Genomic DNA, 21112 nt, shown 5'->3' with positions numbered 1-21112 from the left:
CCATCCTGCAGGACCGCAGCTGCTGGCCCCAGCAATCCCGCAGGACTGCTGTTGCAAGCCCCAACCACTCTGCAGGACTGCAGCTGCTGGCCACATCCATCCTGTATGTCTGCAGTTGCTGGAACCAGCCATCCGGCAGGACTGCAGCTGCTGATTCCAAAGATCCTGCAGGATTGCAGTTGCTGGCCCCAGCCACCTTGCAGGACTGCAGCTGCTGGCCCCAGAAATCCTACAGGAATGCAGCTGCAGGCCCCAGCCATCCTGCAGGACTGCAGCTGCTGGATCCGTCCATTCTGCAGGACTGCAGCTGCTGACCTCAACCATCCTACAGGAATGCGGCTGCTGGCACAAACCATCCTGCAGTACTGCAGCTGCTGGATCCGTCCATCCTGCGGGACTGCAGCTGCTGGCCCCAACCATCCCACAGGACTGCAGCTGCTCGGCCCAGCCATCCTGCAGGACTGCAGCTGCTGGCCTCAGCCATCCTGCTGGACTGCAGCTGCTGGCCTCAGCCATCCTGTAGGACTGCAGCTGCTGGCCTCAGCAATCCTGCATGACTGCAGCTGTTGGCCCCAATAAACCTGCAGCTGCTGGCCCCAGCCATTCTGCAGGATTGCAGTTGCTGGCCTTAGCCATCCTGCAGGATTGCAGTTGCTGGCCCCAGTCATCCTATAGGAATGCATTTACTGGCCCCAGCCATCCCGCAGGAGTGCAGCTGCTGATTCCAAACATCCTGCAGGATTGCAGTTGCTGGCCTTAGCCATCCTGCGGGATTGCAGTTGCTGGCCCCAGTCATGCTATAGGAATACATTTGCTGGTCCCAGCCATCCCGCAGGAGCGCAGCTGCTGATTCCAAACATCCTGCAGGATTGCAGTTGCTGGCCCCAGAAATCCTACAGGAATGCAGCTGCAGGCCCCAGCCATCCTGCAGGACTGCAGCTGCTGGATCCGTCCATTCTGCAGGACTGCAGCTGCTGACCTCAACCATCCTGCAGGAATGCGGCTGCTGGCACAAACCATCCTGCAGTACTGCAGCTGCTGGATCCGTCCATCCTGCAGGACTGCAGCTGCTGGCCCCAACCATCCCGCAGGACTGCAGCTGCTCGGCCCAGCCATCCTGCAGGACTGCAGCTGCTGGATCCAGAAATCCTACAGGAATGCAGCTGCTGGCCCCAGCCATCCTGCAGGACTGTAGCTAATGGCCCCAAACACCCTGCAGTACTGCAGCTGCTGGCCCCAGAAATTCTACAGGAATACAGCTGCTGGCCCCAGCCATCCTGCAGGGCTGTAGCTAATGGCCCCAACCATCCTGCAGTACTGCAGCTGCTGGATCCGTCCTTCCTGGATGTCTGCAGCTACTGGCCCCAGCCATCCTGCAGGACTACAACTGCTGGCCCCAGCCATCCTACAGGACTGCAGCTGCTCGGCCCAGCCATCCTTCTGGACTGCAGCTGCAGGCCCCAGCCATCCTGCTGGACTGCAGCTACTGGATCCAGACATCCTGCGGACTGCAGCTGCTTGATCCAGCTATCCCACAGAACTGCAGCTGCTGGCCCCGACCATCCTACAAGACGGCAGCTGCTAGATCTAAACATCCTGCAGTACTGCCCTAACCATCCCGTAGGACTGTAGTTGCTGTGTCCAGCCATCCTGCAGGACTGCAGATGCTGGCCCCAACCACCCTGCAGGACTGCAAGTGCTGGCTGGAGACATCCTGCAGGACTACAATTGCTGGCCCCAACCATCTCTCATGACTTCAGCTGCAGGATTGTAGCTGCTGGCCCTAGCAACCCCAGAGGACTGCAGCTGATGGACCCAACCATCCTGCAGGATTGCAGCTCTTGGATCCCGCATGACGGCAGCTGCTGGCCCCAGCAATTCTGCAGGATTGCAGCTGCTGGCCCCAGCGATTCTGCAGGATTGCAGCTTATGAGCCAGCCATTCTGCAGGACTGCAGCTGCTGGCCCCAACCATCCAGCAGGACTGCAGCTGCTGGCCCCCACCATCCTGCAGGCCTGCAGTTCCTGGTCCAAACCGTCCTTCATAGGGACAGCTGCTGGATCCAGCCATCCTGCAGGACTGCATATGCTGGCTACATCCATTCCACAGGACTGAAGCTGCTGGCCACAGCCATCCTGCTGCTTACAGCCATTCTGCAGGACTGCAGCTGCTGGTCCCAACCATCCTGAATGACTGCAGCTGCTGACCCCAGCCATTCTGCAGGTCTGCAGGTACTGACCCCGATAAACCTGCAGGACTGCAGCTGCTGGCCTCAGCCATCCTGCAGGACTGCAGCTGCTGGTCTCAACCATCCTGAATGACTGCAGCTGCTAGCCCCAGTCATCCTGCAGGACTGCAGCTGCTGGATCCAGCTATCCCGCAGGATGGCAGCTGCTGGCCCAACCATCCTGAATGACTGCAGCTGCTGGCTCCAGCCATCCTGGAGGTCTGCAGGTGCTGGCCCCAGTCATCCTACAGGACTGCAGCTGCTGGATCCAGCTATCCTGCAAGACGGCAGCTGCTGGCCCCAGCTATTCTGCAGGATTACAGCTGCTGTTCCCAAACATCCTGCAAGACTACAGCTACTGGCCCTAGTCATCCTGCAGGACTGCAGATGCTAGCCCTAACCATCCCGGAGTACTGCAGCTGCTGACCCCGGCCAACCTATAGGACTGCAACTGCTGACCCAACTATCCTGCAGGACTGCAGCTGCTGGCACCAGACATCCCACAAGACTAACAGCTGCTGGCCTTAACCATTCTGTAGGACTGTAGCTGCGGGCTATAACCATCCTGCAGGACTGGGGCTGATGACCCCAGCCATCCTGCACGCTGCAGCTGCTGGCCTAACCATCCTACAGGACTGCAGAGGCCCCAGCCATCCTGCAGGAGTGCTGCTAATGGCCCATATTCTGAAAGAGTGCAGCTACTGGCCCCAACCATCGTGTCGGACTGCAGCTGCTGGTGCCAACCATCCTGCAGGACTGCAGCTGCTGGCCTAACCATCTTACAGGACTGCAGAGGCCCCAGCCATCCTGCAGGAGTGCTGCTAATGGCCCATATTCTGAAAGAGTGCAGCTACTGGCCCCAACCATCATGTCGGACTGCAGTTGCTGGTGCCAACCATCCTGCAGGACTGCAGCTGCTGGCTCCAGCCATCTTGCAGGACTATAGCTGTGGGCACATCCATTCTGAAGGACTGCTGGCCCCAGTGATCCTGCAGGTCTTCAGTTTCTGGCCCCAGGACTGCAACTGCTGGCCCGTCATCCTGCAGGACTGTAGCTGGTGGATCTGGCCATCCTGCAGGATTGCAGCTGCTTGATCCAGCTATCTCGCAGGATTGCAGCTGCCGGCCCCAGCCATCCCACAGGACTGCAGCTGCTGGCCACAACAATCCTGGAGGACTGCAGCTGCAGCTGTCCTGCAGTATTGCAGCTGCTGACCCAACCATTCTGCAGGACTGCAGCTGCTGACACCAGCCATCCTGCAGGACTACAGCTACTTGATCCAGCTACCCTGCAGGACTACATTTGCTGGCCCTAACCATCCTGCAGAACTGCAGCTGCTGGCCCCAGCCATCCTGCAAAACTGCAGCTGCTGGCACTAACAATCCCGCAGGACTACAGCTGCTGGCCGAAACCATTATTGCAGGACTGCAGCTGCTAAACCCAGCCATCCTGTTATTGCCTTTCATCAAGTTATGATCCGTTATTTCCTCTCATCAAGTTAAAATTTTGATATTTTGATATTTCCTCTCTGTTATTTCAACTCATTAAGTTATAATGTTCCGTTATTTCTTCTCATTAAGTTACCATGTTCTGTTATTTCCTATCAAGTTATGACATTCTTTTATATCAAGTTATCTTGTTCAGCCTTTAAAGTTATGACATTCTGTTATTCAGTCTCATCAAGTTATCATGATCTATTATTTCCTTTCATCAAGTTATCATGTTCTTTTATTTCTTCTCATCAAGTTACCATGTTGAGTTATTTCCCCTCATTAAGTTAACGTTTTGTTTTTTCCTCTCATCATTTCATAAAGTCGTTACTTCTGTCATCGTTATAATATTCTGTTATTTCCTGTCATCATTATGATATTGTCATTTCCTCTCCCATGTTTTGTTATCAAGTTATCATGTTCTGTTATATCCTCTCACTAAGTTATAATGTTCTGTTTTAATGTTCTGTTATTTCCTCTGATCGTTTCCATGTTCTGTTATTTCCTCTTATCAAGTTATCATATTCTGTTATTTACTCTCATCAAGTTTCCTCTGATCAAGTTTTGATGATCTGTTACTTCCCCTGATCAAGTTTCCATGTTCTTTTATAATGTTATAAAATGTTCTGTGATTTCCTCTCATCAAGTTTCCATGTTCTGTTATTTCCTCTCATCTAGTTATGGTGTTCTGTACTTTTCTCTAAAGTTATAATGTTCTGTTATTTCCTCTCATCAAATTATTCTGTTCTATTATTTCCTCTCATCAACTATAATGTTTCCTCCCATCAGAAAATTAAAACATGCTCTGTTATTTCCTCTCATCATGTTATAATGTTCTGTTATCACTTTAAGTTACCATGTTCTGTTATTTAACCTCATGAAGTTTTGATGTCCTGTTATTTCCTCCCATCAGGTTATAATATCCTGATAACTTGATGAGAGGAAATCTCATCAAGTTATCATGATTTGTTTATTCCTCTCATCATGTTCTGTTATTTCCTCCCATCAAGTTATCATTTTCTGTTATTTTTTCTCGTCATAATGTTCTGTTATTTTCTGTCATCATATTCTATCATTTCCTCTCATCAAATTCTGTTATTTCCTCTCATCAAGTTTCCATGTTCTGTTATTTCCTATCATCAAATTATAATGCTCTGTTATTTCCTCGTCAAGTTATTATAACCTGCTATTTCCTCTCATCAAGTTATCATGTTCTGTTATTTCCTCTCATCATGTTATAATGTTCTGTTATTTCTTCTCATTTAGTTACCGTGTTTTGTACCTTAATCTTATCAGTTTATGATGTTCTGTTATTTCCTTTCATCCAGTTATCATATTCTGTTATTGCCTTTCATCATGTTATAATATTCTGTAATTTCCTCTCATCAAGTTATCATGATCTGCTATTTCCTCTCATCAAGTTATCATGTTCTGTTTTTTCATCTCATCAAGTTTCCTCTCATCAAGTTATTATGTTCTGTTATTTCCTCTTCAATCTGTATTGTTATTTCTTCAAATTATAATGTTCTGATTTTCCTCATGTTATAATGTTATTTTCTCCCATCATGTTATCAAGTTTCAAGTTATCATGTTCTGGTATTTCCTCTCATCAAGTTATCACGTTTTTTTATTTCCTCTAATCAAGTTATCACGTTGTTTTATTTCCTTTCACGAAGTTATAATGTTCTGTTATTTCCACTCATCAAATTATAATCTTTTATTTCCTCTCATCAGCTTATAATGATCTGTAACTTCCTCTCATAAAGTTATATTGTTCTCACATTTCCTCTCATTAAGATCTTCTATTAAGATGTTCTTTTATAATTTTTATCGTTATCATGTTCTGTTATTTCTATTACTTCTCTCATTATTAATCATATTCTGTAATTTACTTTCATCAAGTAATAATGGTCTGTTATATCTTCTCATTAAGTTACCACATTCTCTGTTGTTTCCTCTCATCAGGTTATGTTCTGTTATTGCTTTTCATCAACATATGATATTCTGTTATTTCCTCTCAAGTTACCTTGTTCTGATATTTCCTTTCATCAAGTTATAATGTTATTTCCTCCCATCAAGTTATCACATTCTGTTATTTCCTCTCATCAAGTTATCACGTTCTGTTACTTCCTCTCATTTATTTTTATGTTCTGTTATTTTCTCTCATCTTTTTCATCTTCTATTATTTCCTCTCATCAAGTTATGTTCTGTTATTTCCTCTCATTAAGTCATAATGTTCTGTTATTTCTTGTCATCTGTTATTTCCTCTCATCGATATAATGTTCTAATATTTCCTCTTATCAAGTTTTCATGTTCTGTTATTTCCTCTCATCAAGTTATATTCTGTTATTTCTATGTTCTCTTATTTCCTTGTATCAAATTATAATGTTCTGTTATTTCCTCCTCGTTATAATATTGTTATTTACTCTCATCAAGTTATCATGCCCTGTTCTTTCCTCTCATCAAGTTATGTGCTGTTATTTCTTCTCATTAAGTTACCATGTTCTGTTATTGCCTCTCATCAAGTTATAATGTTCTGTTATTTCCTCTCGTCATTATTTTGTTATTTCTTATCAGAATTTTATCATGTTCTGTTATTTCCTCTCAAGTTATTTCTCTCATCAAGTTATCATGTTGTGTTATTTCATTTTATCAAATAATAATGTTCTCTTATTTCTTCTCATAAAGTTATAATATTCTGTTATTTACTCTCATCACGTTATCATGCTCTATTCTTTCCTCTCATCAAGTTATAATGTGCTGTTATTTCTTCTCATTAAGTTACCAGGTTCTGTTATTGCCTCTCATCAAGTTATAATGTTCTGTTATTTCCTCTCATTGTTATTATGTTACCATCCTGCAGAACTGCAGGTGCTGGCCTCAGCCATCCTGCAACACTGCAGCTGCTGGATCCAGCCATTCCGCAGGAAAGCAACTGCTAACCCAACCATCTTGCAGGACTGCAGCTGCTTGATCCAGCCATCCTGTAGGACTGCAGCTGCTGGCCCCAGCAATCCCGCAGGACTGCTGTTGCAGGCCCCAGCGATTCTGCAGGATTGCAGCTGCTGGTCCCAAACATCCTGCAGGACTGCAGCTGCTGTCCCCAGTCATCCTGCAGGACTGCAGCTACTGGATCCAGACATCCTACAGGACTGCAGCTGCTTGATCCAGCTATCCCACAGGACTGCAGCTGCTGGCCCCGACCATCCTGCAAGACGGCAGCTGCTAGATCTAAACATCCTGCTGGACTACAGCTGCTGACCTCAACCATCCTGCAGGACTGCAGATGGTAGCCCTAACCATCCCGGAGGACTGCAGCTGCTGACCCCGGCCATCCTGTAGGACTGCAACTGCTGACCCAACTATCCTGCAGGACTGCAGCTGCTGGATCCGTCCATCCTGCAGGACTGCAGCTGCTGGCCCCAACCATCCCTCAGGGCTGGAGCTGCTCGGCCCAGCCATCCTACAGGACTGCAGCTGCTGGCCCCAATAAACCTGCAGGACTGCAGGTGCTTGCCTCAGCCATCCTGCAGGACTGCAGCTGCTCGCCCCAATAAACCTGCAAGACTGCAGCTGCTGGTCCCAATAAACCTGCAAGACTGCAGCTGCTGGCCTCAGCTATCCTGCAGGACTGGAGCTGCTGGCCTCAGCCATCCCGCCTCAGCTGTTGGCCCCAATAAACCTGCAAGACTGCAGCTGCTGGCCTCAGCTATCCTGCAGGACTGGAGCTGCTGGCCTCAGCCATCCCGCCTCAGCTGTTGGCCCCAATAAACCTGCAGGACTGCAGCTGCTGACCCCGGCCATCCAGTAGGACTGCAACTGCTGACCCAACTATCCTGCTGGACTACAGCTGCTTACCTCAACCATCCTGCAGGACTGTAGCTGCTGGCCCCAATAAACCTGCAAGACTACAGCTGCTTGCCTCAGCCATCGCGCAGGATTGGAGCTGCTCGGCCCAGCCATAATACAGGACTGCAGTTGCTGGCCCCAATAAACCTGCAAGACTGCAGCTGCTGGCCCCAATAAACCTGCAGGACTGCAGCTACTGGCCTCAACCATCCTGCAGAACTGCAGCTGCTGGCCCCAATAAACCTGCAAGACTGCAGCTGCTGGCCTCAGCCATCCCGCAGGACTGGAGATGCTCGGCCCAGCCATCCTACAGGACTGCAGCTGCTGGATCCAGCTATCCTGCAGGACTGCAACTACTGGATCTAGACATCCTGCAGAACTGCAGCTGCTGGCCCCGACCATCCTGCAAAGACGGCAGCTGCTGGATCCATACATCCTGCTGGACTGCAGTTGATGGCCCTATCCATCCTGCAGGACTGCAACTGTTGGCGCCAATCATCCGGTAGGACTGCACCTGCTGTGTCCAGCCATCCTGCAGCACTGCAGCTTCTGGCCCAAGTAATTCTGCAGGACTGCAGCTGCTGGCTTCAGCCATCCTGCAGGACTGCAGCTGCTGGGCTCAGCCATCCTGCACGATTGCAGCTGCTGGCCCCGATAGACCTGCAGGACTACAGCTGCCGCCTTAGCCATCCCGCAGGATTGCAGCTGCTGGATCCACACATCACGCACGATTGCAGCTGCTTGATCCAGCTATCCCACAGGACTGAAGCTGCTGGCCCCAATCATCCTGCAAGACGGCCGCTGCTAGATCTAAACATCCTGATGGACTACAACTGCTGACCTGCAGGACTGCAGTTGTTGGCCCCAGCCAACAGGATAGCTGGATCCGTGTTTCCTGGATATCTGCAGCTACTGGCCCCATCCATCCTCCAGGACTACAACTGCTGGCCCCAGCCATCCTACAGGACTGCAGCTGCTCGGCCCAGCCATCCTTCTGGACTGCAGCTGCTGGCCCCAGCCATCCTTCTGGACTGCAGCTACTGGATCCAGACATCCGGCAGGATTGCAGCTGCTTGATCCAGCTATCCCACAGAAATGCAGCTGCTGGCCCCAACCATCCTGGAAGACGGCAGCTGCTAGATCTAAACATCCTGCTGGACTACAGCTGCTGACCTGCAGGACTGCAGTTGATGGCCCTAATCATCCCGTAGGACTGTAGTTGCTGTGTCCAGCCATCTTGCAGGACTGCAGATGCTGGCCCCAATCACCCTGCAGGACTGCAAGTGCTGGCTGGAGACATCCTGCAGGACTACAATTGCTGGCCCCAACCATCTCTCATGACTTCAGCTGCAGGATTGTAGCTGCTGGCCCTAGCAACTCCAGAGGACTGCAGCTGATGGACCCAACCATCCTGTAGGATTGCAGCTCTTGGATCCCGCATGACGGCAGCTGCTGGCCCCAGCGATTCTGCAGGATTGCAGCTGCTGGACTCGGGCATCCTTCAGGACTGCAACTGCTGGCCCCAGCCAGCCTGCAGGACTGCAGCTTATGAACCAGCCATTCTGCAGGACTGCAGCTGCTGGCCCCAACCATCCAGCAGGACTGCAGCTGCTGGCCCCCACCATCCTGCAGGCCTGCAGTTCCTGGTCCAAACCGTCCTTCATAAGTACAGCTGCTGGATCCAGCCATCCTGTAGGACTGCCGATGCTGGCTCCAACCATCCTTCAGGACTGAAGCTGTTGGCCATAGCCATCCCGCAGGATGGCAGCTGCTGGATCCAGCCATCCTGCAGGACTGCATATGCTGGCCACATCCATTCTACAGGACTTAAGCTGCTGGCCACAACCATCCTGCTGCTTACAGCCATTCTGCAGGACTGCAGCTGCTGGTCCCAACCATCCTGAATGACTGCAGCTGCTGACCCCAGACATACTGGCCCCAGTCATCCTGTAGGACTGCAGCTGCTGGATCCAGCCATGTTGCAGGACTGCATATGCTGGCCACATCCATTCTACAGGACTTAAGCTGCTGGCCACAACCATCCTGCTGCTTACAGCCATTCTGCAGGACTGCAACTACTGGTCTCAACCATCCTGAATGACTGCAGCTGCTGACCCCAGTCATCTTGCAGGACTGCAGCTGCTGGATCCAGCCATCTTGCAGGACTGCAGCTGCTGGATCCAGCTGTCCCGCAGGACGGCAGCTGCTGGCCCCAGCTGTTCTGCATTATAAGAGCTGCTGGTCCCAAACATCCTGCAGGACTGCAGCTGCTGGCCCCAGTCATCCTGCAGGACTGCAGATGGTAGCCCTAACCATCCCGGAGGACTGCAGCTGCTGACCCCGGCCATCCTGTAGGACTGCAACTGCTGACCCAACTATCCTGCAGGACTGCAGCTGCTGGATATAGCCATCCTGCAGGACTGCAGCTGCTGGCACCAGACATCCCACAAGACTAACAGCTGCTGGCCCTAATCATTCTGTAGGACTGTAGCTGCGGGCCATAACCATCCTGCAGGACTGGGGCTGATGACCCCAGCCATCCTGCATGCTGCAGCTGCTGGCTCCAGCCATCTCGTAGGAGTGCAGCTGCTGGCCGTACCCATCCTGTAGGAATGTAGTTGCTGGGTCCAGCCATCCCGTAGGAGTGCAGCTGGTGACCCCAGCCATCCTGCACGACTGCTGCTGCTGGTGCCAACCATCCTGCAGGCCTGTAACTCCTGGCCTAACCATCCTGCAGGACTGCAGAGGCTGGCCCCAGCCATCCTGCAGGAGTGCTGCTAATGGCCCATATTCTGAAAGAGTGCAGCTACTGGCCCCAACCATCGTGTCGGACTGCAGCTGCTGGCCCCAACTATCCCGCAGGACTGCAGCTGCTGGCCTAACCATCCTACAGGACTGCAGAGGCCCCAGCCATCCTGCAGGAGTGCTGCTAATGGCCCATATTCTGAAAGAGTGCAGCTACTGGCCCCAACCATCGTGTCGGACTGCAGCTGCTGGCCCCAACCATCCTGCAGGACTGCAGCTGCTGGCCTAACCATCTTACAGGACTGCAGAGGCCCCAGCCATCCTGCAGGAGTGCTGCTAATGGCCCATATTCTGAAAGAGTGCAGCTACTGGCCCCAACCATCATGTTGGACTGCAGCTGCTGGCCCCAACTATCCCGCAGGACTGCAGCTGCTGGCTCCAGCCATCTTGCAGGACTATAGCTGTGGGCCCATCCATTTTGAAGGACTGCTGGCCCGTCATCCTGCAGGACTGTAGCTGGTGGATCTGGCCATCCTGCAGGACTGCAGCTGCTTGATCCAGCTATCTCGCAGGATTGCAGCTGCCGACCCCAGCCATCCCGCAGGACTGCAGCTGCTCACCACAACAATCCTGGAGGACTGCAGCTGCAGCTGTCCTGCAGTAGTGCAGCTGCCGACCCAACCATCCTGCAGAACTGCAGCTGCTGGTCCTATCCAGCTGCTTGATCCATCCATCATGCAAGACTGCAGCTGCTGACACCAGCCATCCTGCAGGACTACAGCTACTGGATCCAGCTACCCTGCAGGACTACATTTGCTGGCCCCAACCATCCTGTAGTACTGCAGCTGTCGGCCCAACCATCCTGCAGAACTGCAGCTACTGGCCCCAGCATCCTGCAAAACTGCAGCTGCTGGCACTAACAATCCCGCAGGACTACAGCTGCTGGCCAAAACCATTATTGCAGGACTGCAGCTGTTAAACCCAGCCATCCTGTTATTTTCCCTTATCATTATCATGTTCCGTTATTGCCTTTCATCGAGTTATGATCTGTTATTTCCTCTCATCGTTAAAATTTTGATATTTTGATAATTCCTCTGTTATTTCAACTCATTAAGTTATAATGTTCCATTATTTCTTCTCATTAAGTTACCATGTTCAGTTATTTCCTATCAGGTTATGACGTTCATTTATATCAAGTTATCTTGTTCAGCCTTTAAAGTTATGATATTCTGTTATTTAATCTCATCAAGTTATCATGATCTGTTATTTCCTTTCATCAAGTTATCATGTTCTTTTATTTCTTCTCAAGTTACCATGTTGAGTTATTTCCCCTCATTAAGTTACCTTTTGTTTTTTCCTCTCTTCATTTCATAAAGTTGTTACTTGCTGTCATCGTTATAATATTCTGTTATTTCCTATCATTGTTATGATATTGTTATTTCCTCTCATAAAGTTATATTTCCTCTCAACAACTTCCCATGTTTTGTTATCAAGTTATCATGTTCTGTTATATCCTCTCACTAAGTTATAATGTTCTCTTTTAATGTTGTTATTTCCTCTGATCGTTTCCATGTTCTGTTATTTCCTCTTATCAAGTTATCATATTCTGTTATTTCCTCTTATCAAGTTATCATATTCTGTTATTTCCTCTCATCAAGTTTCCTCAGATCAAGTTTTGATGATCAAGTTTCTATGTTCTGTTATGTTATAATGTTCTGTTATCTCCTCTCATCAAGTTTTCATGTTCTGTTATTTCCTCTCATCTAGTTATGGTGTTCTGTATTTTTCTCTAAAGTTATAATGTTCTGTTATTTCCTCTCATCAAATTATACTGTTCTATTATTTCCTCTCATGAACTTATAATGTTTCCTCCCATCAGAAAATTAAAACCTGATGATGAAATAACAGAACATGCTCTGTTATTTCCTCTCATCATGTTATAATGTTCTGTTATCACTTTTCACTAAGTTACCATGTTCTGTTATTTAATCTCATGAATTTTTGATGTCCTGTTATTTCCTCTCATCAATTTATCATGATTTGTTTATTCCTCTCATCATGTTCTGTTATTTCCTCCCATCAAGTTATCATTTTCTGTTATTTTCTCTCATCATAATGTTCTGTTATTTTCTGTCATATTCTACCATTTCCTCTCATCAAATTCTGTTATTTCCTCTCATCAAGTTTCCATGTTCTGTTATTTCCTATCATCAAATTATAATGCTCTGTTATTTCCTCGTCAAGTTATTATAACCTGCTATTTCCTCTCATCAAGCTATCATGTCCTGTTATTTCTTCTCATCGTTATAATGTTCTGTTATTTCTCATTTAGTTACCATGTTCTGTCCCTTAATCTTATCAATTTATGATGTTCTGTTATTTCCTTTCATCAAGTTATCATGTTCTGTTTTTTTCATCTCATCAAGTTATGGTGTTCTGTATCTTGCTCTAAAGTTATATTGTTCTGTTATTTCCTCTCATCAAATTATACTGTTCTTTTATTTCCTCTCATCAACTTATAATGTTTCCTCCCATCAGAAAATTAAAACCTGGCAATGAAATAACAGAACATGCTCTGTTATTTCCTCTCATGTTATAATGTTCTGTTATCATTTTTCACTAAGTTACCATGTTGTTATTCATTTCCTCATCAAGTTATTATGTTCTGTTATTTCCTCTTCAATTTGTATTGTTGTTATTTCTTCAAATTATAATGTTATGATTTTCCTCTCATATTATAATGTTATTTTCTCCCATGTCATTAAGTTATAATGTTATGTCTTCGTCAGTTTATAATATTCTGTTATTCTGTCTCAAGTTATCATGCTCTGTTATTTCCTCTCATGAACTTACAATGTTCTCATTAAGTTGCCATGTTCTGTTATTTCCTCTCATTAAATTATGTTCTTTTATATCCTCTCATCGTTATCATGTTCTTTATTTTCTTTCATCAACGTATGATATTCTGTTATTTCCTCCTATCAAGTTATCATGATCTGTTATTTTCTCTCATCAAGTTATAATAAACTTATTTCTTCTCATCAAGTTATTGTGTTCTGTTATTTCCTCTCATCAATGATGATCAGTTAGTTCCTCTCATTAAATAATCATTCATAAAGTCGTTACTTCCTCTCATCAATTTATAATGTTATTTCCTCTCATCCTTATAATGTTATTCCCTTTCAAGTTATTTTGTTCTGTTATATCCTGTCACCAAGTTATGACTTGACTTGATGAGAGGAAATAATTCTTATTCCCTTTCAAGTTATTTTGTTCTGTTATATCCTGTCACCAAGTTATGACTTGACTTGATGAGAGGAAATAATTCCTCTCATCGTCATGCTTTTTTTTTATTACCTCTCATGAAGTTACAATATTCTGTTATTTCCTCGCATCTAGTTATGATGATCTATAATTTTCTCTCAAGTTCTAGTATTTCCTGTCAACAAGTTTCCATGTTCTGTTATTTTCTCTCATCTAGTTATCATGTTCTCTTATTTCCTCTCTTCAATTTGCATTATTATTTCCTCTCTTCAAGTTATAATGTTCTGTTATTTCCTCTCATCTGTTGTTATTTCCTCTCATCAAGCTTCCATGTTCTGTTACTTCCTCTCATTAAGTGATCATGTTCTGGAATTTCCTCTCATCAAGTTATCATGTTCGGTCATTCCTCTCATCGTTGAAATGTACAGTTAATTACACTCATCAAGTTATAATGTTCTGTTATTTCCTCTTATCAAGTTATCATGTTTTTTATTTCCTCTCATGAAGTCTGTAATAATTTTCTCTCAAATTATTTCCTCTCCTCAAATTATAGTTTTATTTCCTCTCATCATCTCTGTTGCTTCCTCTCATGAAGTTATAAAGTTTTATTTCCTCTCATCAAGTTACAATGATCTGTTATTTCCTCTCATGAAATTATAATGGTTTGTTATTTCCTCTCATTAAGCTATAATGTTCTGTTATTTCCTCTCATTACGTTGCCACGTTCTGTTATTTTTATTCATCGTTTCTTCTCATAAAGTTAGTGTTATTTCCTCTCATTCAGGTATCATATTCTGTTTTTATCTTTCATCAAGAAATAATGTTCTGTTAGATCCTCTCATTACATTGCCACGTTCTGTTATTTTTATTCATCAATGTTCTGTTAATGCCATTCATCAAGTTATGATATTCTGTTATTTCCTCTCATGATCTGTTATTTCCTCTCATCGTTATTCATCAAGTTATAATTTTGTTATAATATCACGTTCTGTTATTTCCTCTCATCAAGTTATAACGTTCTGTTATTTCCTCTCATTTTTTTCATGTTCTGTTATTTTCTCTCATCAAGTTGTAAAGTTCTGTTATTTCCTCTCTACAAGTTTTCATGTTCTTTTATTTCCTCTCATCAAATTATTATTTTTTTTTTTTTGCTTTGTCGCTGTCTCCCGCGTTTGCGAGGTAGCGCAAGGAAACAGATGAAAGAAATGGCCCAACCCACCCCCATACACATGTATATACATACGTCCACACACGCAAATATACATACCTACACAGCTTTCCATGGTTTACCCAAGACACTTCACATGCCTTGATTCAATCCACTGACAGCACGTCAACCCCGGTATACCACATCGCTCCAATTCACTCTATTCCTTGCCCTCCTTTCACCCTCCTGCATGTTCAGGCCCCGATCACACAAAATCTTTTTCACTCCATCTTTCCACCTCCAATTTGGTCTCCCTCTTCTCGTTCCCTCCACCTCCGACACATATATCCTCTTGGTCAATCTTTCCTCACTCATTCTCTCCATGTGCCCAAACCATTTCAAAACACCCTCTTCTGCTCTCTCAACCACGCTCTTTTTATTTCCACACATCTCTCTTACCCTTACGTTACTTACTCGATCAAACCACCTCACACCACACATTGTCCTCAAACACCTCATTTCAGCACATCCATCCTCCTGCGCACAACTCTATCCATAGCCCACGCCTGGCAACCATACAACATTGTTGGAACCACTATTCCTTCAAACATACCCATTTTTGCTTTCCGGGATAATGTTCTCGACTTCCACACATTTTTCAAGGCTCCCAAAATTTTCGCCCCCTCCCCCACCCTATGATCCACTTCCGCTTCCATGGTTCCATCCGCTGACAGATCCACTCCCAGATATCTAAAACACTTCACTTCCTCCAGTTTTTCTCCATTCAAACTCACCTCCCAATTGACTTGACCCTCAACCCTACTGTACCTAATAACCTTGCTCTTATTCACATTTACTCTTAACTTTCTTCTTCCACACACTTTACCAAACTCCGTCACCAGCTTCTGCAGTTTCTCACATGAATCCGCCACCAGCGCTGTATCATCAGCGAACAACAACTGACTCACTTCCCAAGCTCTCTCATCCCCAACAGACTTCATACTTGCCCCTCTTTCCAAGACTCTTGCATTTACCTCCCTAACAACCCCATCCATAAACAAATTAAACAACCATGAAGACATCACACACCCCTGCCGCAAACCTATATTCACTGAGAACCAATCACTTTCCTCTCTTCCTACACGTACACATGCCTTACATCCTCGATAAAAACTTTTCACTGCTTCTAACAACTTGCCTCCCACACCATATATTCTTAATACCTTCCACAGAGCATCTCTATCAACTCTATCATATGCCTTCTCCAGATCCATAAATGCTACATACAAATCCATTTGCTTTTCTAAGTATTTCTCACAAACATTCTTCAAAGCAAACACCTGATCCACACATCCTCTACCACTTCTGAAACCACACTGCTCTTCCCCAATCTGATGCTCTGTACATGCCTTCACCCTCTCAATCAATACCCTCCCATATAATTTACCAGGAATACTCAACAAACTTATACCTCTGTAATTTGAGCACTCACTCTTATCCCCTTTGCCTTTGTACAATGGCACTATGCACGCATTCCGCCAATCCTCAGGCACCTCACCATGAGTCATACATACATTAAATAACCTTACCAACCAGTCAACAATACAGTCACCCCTTTTTTAATAAATTCCACTGCAATACCATCCAAACCTGCTGCCTTGCCAGCTTTCATCTTCCGCAAAGCTTTTACTACCTCTTCTCTGTTTACCAAATCATTTTCCCTAACCCTCTCACTTTGCACACCACCTCGACCAAAACACCCTATATCTGCCACTCTATCATCAAACACATTCAACGAACCTTCAAAATCCTCACTCCATCTCCTTCTCACATCACCACTACTTGTTATCACCTCCCCATTTGCGCCCTTCACTGAAGTTCCCATTTGCTCCCTTGTCTTACGCAATTTATTTACCTCCTTCCAGAACATCTTTTTATTCTCCCTAAAATTTAATGATACTCTCTCACCCCAACTCTCATTTGCCCTTTTTTTCACCTCTTGCACCTTTCTCTTGACCTCCTGTCTCTTTCTTTTATACATCTCCCACTCAATTGCATTTTTTCCCTGCAAAAATTGTCGAAATGCCTCTCTCTTCTCTTTCACTAATACTCTTACTTCTTCATCCCACCACTCACTACCCTTTCTAATCAACCCACCTCCCACTCTTCTCATGCCACAAGCATCTTTTGCGCACTCCATCACTGATTCCCTAAATACATCCCATTCCTCCCCCACTCCCCTTACTTCCATTGTTCTCACCTTTTTCCATTCTGTACTCAGTCTCTCCTGGTACATCCTCACACAAGTCTCCTTCCCAAGCTCACTTACTCTCACCACCCTCTTCACCCCAACATTCACTCTTCTTTTCTGAAAACCCATACAAATCTTCACCTTAGCCTCCACAAGATAATGATCAGACATCCCTCCAGTTGCACCTCTCAGCACATTAACATCCAAAAGTCTCTCTTTCGCGCGTCTGTCAATTAACATGTAATCCAATAACGCTCTCTGGCGCTCTCTCCTACTTACATAAGTATACTTATGTATATCTCGCTTTTTAAACCAGGTATTCCCAATCATCAGTCCTTTTTCAGCACATAAAACTACAAGCTCTTCACCATTTCCATTTACAACACTGAACACCCCATGTATACCAATTATTCCCTCAACTGCCACATTACTCACCTTTGCATTCAAATCACCCATCACTATAACCTGGTCTCGTGCATCAAAACCACTAACACACTCATTCAGCTGCTCCCAAAACACTTGCCTCTCATGACCTTTCTTCTCATGCCCAGGTGCATATGCACCAATAATCACCCATCTCTCTCCATCAACTTTCAGTTTTACCCATATCAATCGAGAATTTACTTTCTTACATTCTATCACATACTCCCACAACTCCTGTTTCAGGAGTACTGCTACTCCTTCCCTTGCTCTTGTCCTCTCACTAACCCCTGACTTTACTCTCAAGACACTCCCAAACCACTCTTCCCCTTTACCCTTGAGCTTCGTTTCACTCAGAGCCAAAACATCCAGGTTCCTTTCCTCAAACATACTACCTATCTCTCCTTTTTTCACATCTTGGTTACATCCACACACATTTAGGCACCCCAATCTGAGCCTTCGAGGAGGATGAGCACTCCCCGCGTGACTCCTTCTTCTGTTTCCCATTTTAGAAAGTTAAAAAAAAAAAAAAATACGAGGGGAGGATTTCTGGCCCCCCGCTCCCGTCCCCTCTAGTCGCTTTCTACGACACGCGAGGAATGCGTGGGAAGTATTCTTTCACCCCTATCCCCAGGGATAATGGAGGATGGATGTGCTGGAAATGAGATGTTTGAGGACAATGTGTGGTGTGAGGTGGTTTGATCGAGTGAGTAACGTAAGGGTAAGAGAGATGTGTGGAAATAAAAAGAGCGTGGTTGAGAGAGCAGAAGAGGGTGTTTTGAAGTGGTTTGGGCACATGGAGAGGATGAGTGAGGAAAGATTGACCAAGAGGATATATGTGTCGGAGGTGGAGGGAGCAAGGAGAAGAGGGAGACCAAATTGGAGGTGGAAAGATGGAGTGAAAAAGATTTTGTGTGATCGGGGCCTGAACATGCAGGAGGGTGAAAGGAGGGCAAGGAATAGAGTGAATTGGAGCGATGTGGTATACCGGGGTTGACGTGCTGTCAGTGGATTGAATCAAGGCATGTGAAGCGTCTGGGGTAAACCATGGAAAGCTGTGTAGGTATGTATATTTGCGTGTGTGGACATATGTATATACATGTGTATGGGGGGGGGGGGTGGGCCATTTCTTTCGTCTGTTTCCTTGCGCTACCTCGCAAACGCGGGAGACAGCGACAAAGTATAAAATATATATATATATATATATATATATATATATATATATATATATATATATATATATATATATATATATATATACACACACACATACACATACATACGCACATATACACACACACACACACATAGATATATATACATATGAAAAATGTAAGAAACAATTTAGAAAACTGAAACTTCTAGCTTGAAATGAAATGAAAAAATGAATGTCACATAATGGTTCAACCTCTGGCTATGGAAAAGGAAATGTATAATTTATTTACACAAACGTCAATAGTAGTTCTCATCAATTTAACCACAGTATCAATAAGCTTCAATGTCTAAGCTACATTTTTTCCAATTTCACTATTTTCTTGTCAGAACACCATGTATGAAAACTATCACTCCAGTAACACAACTATAAACATTTACTTCCCCTTTAAAAAAGTTCTGGGTAAGTCTGTCTCGATACACTGCGGGACACTCTACCACCTGGCGAGGTTTGTGTTGCAATGGTTCTTGATTCACAAACGTAGTAGCATCACTGGTGGGCCAAGGTAGTTCCGTTTGCGAAGAGGAGCTCATGAAACATGTCGGAAAGCATGCTACTGCAGGCAGGAGTGAAGGCTGATGCAAACTGGTATCGCTCTTCCACAGGCCCACAGTGGACAGGACTCTGGAGCTGTGGATAGCGGTTCCAGAGAGACAGGATTTGTTCCTTCGGTCGTCCAGTGGCGCGCTGTCTGCTGATCCCTTTGCTCTTCTCGATAGCTGAGGACGGTCATTCTCTTTTCTTTCCCTTGATGGGGGATATGTGGCAGTTTCCACATGTCGCTGATGTCCAACTAGGCTTGGGCTGCGGCTTCGACTGGTGCCTCAGCTGGTGCGGCAGCCGGGCGACGGGGGCGTGAAGCAGGGCTGCCTCCTTCCTGCGCCAGGAGCAGCTGACTACGACGCAAGGTGGCGAGGTCCAGGTCGCCGTAGTAGTCCTCACATCCTGGGACTTCCTCGGGGTCGGCGCACTGGCCCAGGCCTTCCTGTTTACCGATGTGGAAGACGGAGCCGATGGGGCAGCCGTACTCGCGGGCCGTGCCGTCAAAGCTCACGAAGTACTGGCGGCAGTCGTCGGGGTGAGCGTGGCGGGAGAAGGAGCCGACGGCGACCAGTTCTCCGGCGGCGGGGCAGTTGAAGTCCTGCTGAAGGAGATCTCTCTGGGCCTTGCATTCGGGGACGTTGTCCATCCAATTGCACACACGGGAGACCCTGTTATTTCCTCTCATCAAATTATAATGTTCTGTTATTTCCTCTCACCAAGTTATGTTCTGTTGTTTCCTGTCATTAAGTTTCCATGTTATTTCCTCTCAAGTTACCATGTTATGTTATTTCCTCTCATCAAATCATAATGTTCTGTTATTTCCTCTACCCAAATTATAATGTTCTGCTATTTTCCCTCACCAAGTTATAATGTTCTGTTATTTCCTCTCATCAAATTATAATGTTCTGTTCTTTCCTCATCAAGTTATGATGTTCTGTCATTTCCTCTCAGATAATTCTGTTATTACTTCTCATGAAGTTACCCTGTTCTGTTATCAAATCTCATCAAATTATGATGTTCTGTTATTTTGTTCTGCTATTTCCTCTCACGAAGTTATGTTCTGTTATTTCCTCTCATCAAGTTTTCATGTTCTGTTATTTCCTCTCATCCAATTATAATGTTCTGTTATTTCCATTTATCAAATTATGATATTCTGTTATTTTTCCTCATCAAGTTATCATGTTATGATGTTCTGTTGTTTCCTCCCATCAGAAAATTAAAACTTGATGAAGAAATAACGGAATATTTTAACTAGATGAGAGGAAATAACCGAAATTGATACCTTGTTATTTCCTCTCATCAAGTTATCATGCTGTTATTTCATCTCATCAAGGTATAATGTTCTGGTGTTTTTTCTCATTAAGTTACCATGTTCTGTTATTTCCTCTCATCAAGTTAAGATGTTCTGTTATAATGTACTTATAATTATTTCTCATCAAGTTATAGTGTTGATATTTTCTCTCATTTTCTATCATGCTACCACGTTTTGTTATTTCCTCTCAACAATTTATGATGTTATATCCTCTCATCAAGTTATCATGTTCAGTTACTTTTTTTCATCGTTATGATATTCTGTTATTTATCTCATCAAGTTTTCATCAAGTTGTCATATTCTTTTATTTCCTCTGATCAAGTTATGTTCTTTTATATCCTCTCATCAAGTTATCAAGTTATATTCTGTTATTTAATCTCATCGTTTTCATTATCTGTTATTTCCTTTCATCAAGTTATTATATTTATTTATTTCCTCATATCAAGTTACCATGTTCTGTTATTTCCTCTCATCAAGTTACCATGTTCTGTTATTTCCTCTCATCAAGTAACGATGTGCTATTTCCTCTCTTCAATTTATAATGTTCTGTTATTTCCTCTCATCAAGTTATCATATTCTGGTATTATCTCATCAAGTTATCATGTTCGGTTATTCCCTCACATCAAGTTGAAATGTTCTGTTAATTACTCT

At 45.2% G+C, this 21112-nt stretch overlaps 1 protein-coding gene across 1 annotated transcript; it reads right to left on the bottom strand.

The window, feature by feature from the left end:
• Positions 1-19399: 19399 nt before the first annotated feature.
• Positions 19400-19795, bottom strand: LOC139750635 (uncharacterized). The gene has a single exon (XM_071665309.1). It carries the CDS (start codon positions 19793-19795, stop codon positions 19400-19402), a length of 396 nt encoding a protein of 131 aa, XP_071521410.1.
• Between the last annotated feature and the right edge of the window lie 1317 nt (positions 19796-21112).

The sequence above is a fragment of the Panulirus ornatus genome, chromosome 10 (genome assembly GCF_036320965.1).
Source record: "Panulirus ornatus isolate Po-2019 chromosome 10, ASM3632096v1, whole genome shotgun sequence".
Taxonomy (NCBI): Eukaryota; Metazoa; Arthropoda; class Malacostraca; order Decapoda; family Palinuridae; genus Panulirus; species Panulirus ornatus.
Note: the sequence above shows the minus strand (reverse complement) of the source record. Positions and strands in the feature narration are given on the sequence as shown.

Excerpts from the sequence above, each read along its gene's own strand:
- LOC139750635 (XM_071665309.1), bottom strand. The coding sequence starts at position 19,795 with ATGGACAACGTCCCCGAATGCAAGGCCCAGAGAGATCTCCTTCAGCAG.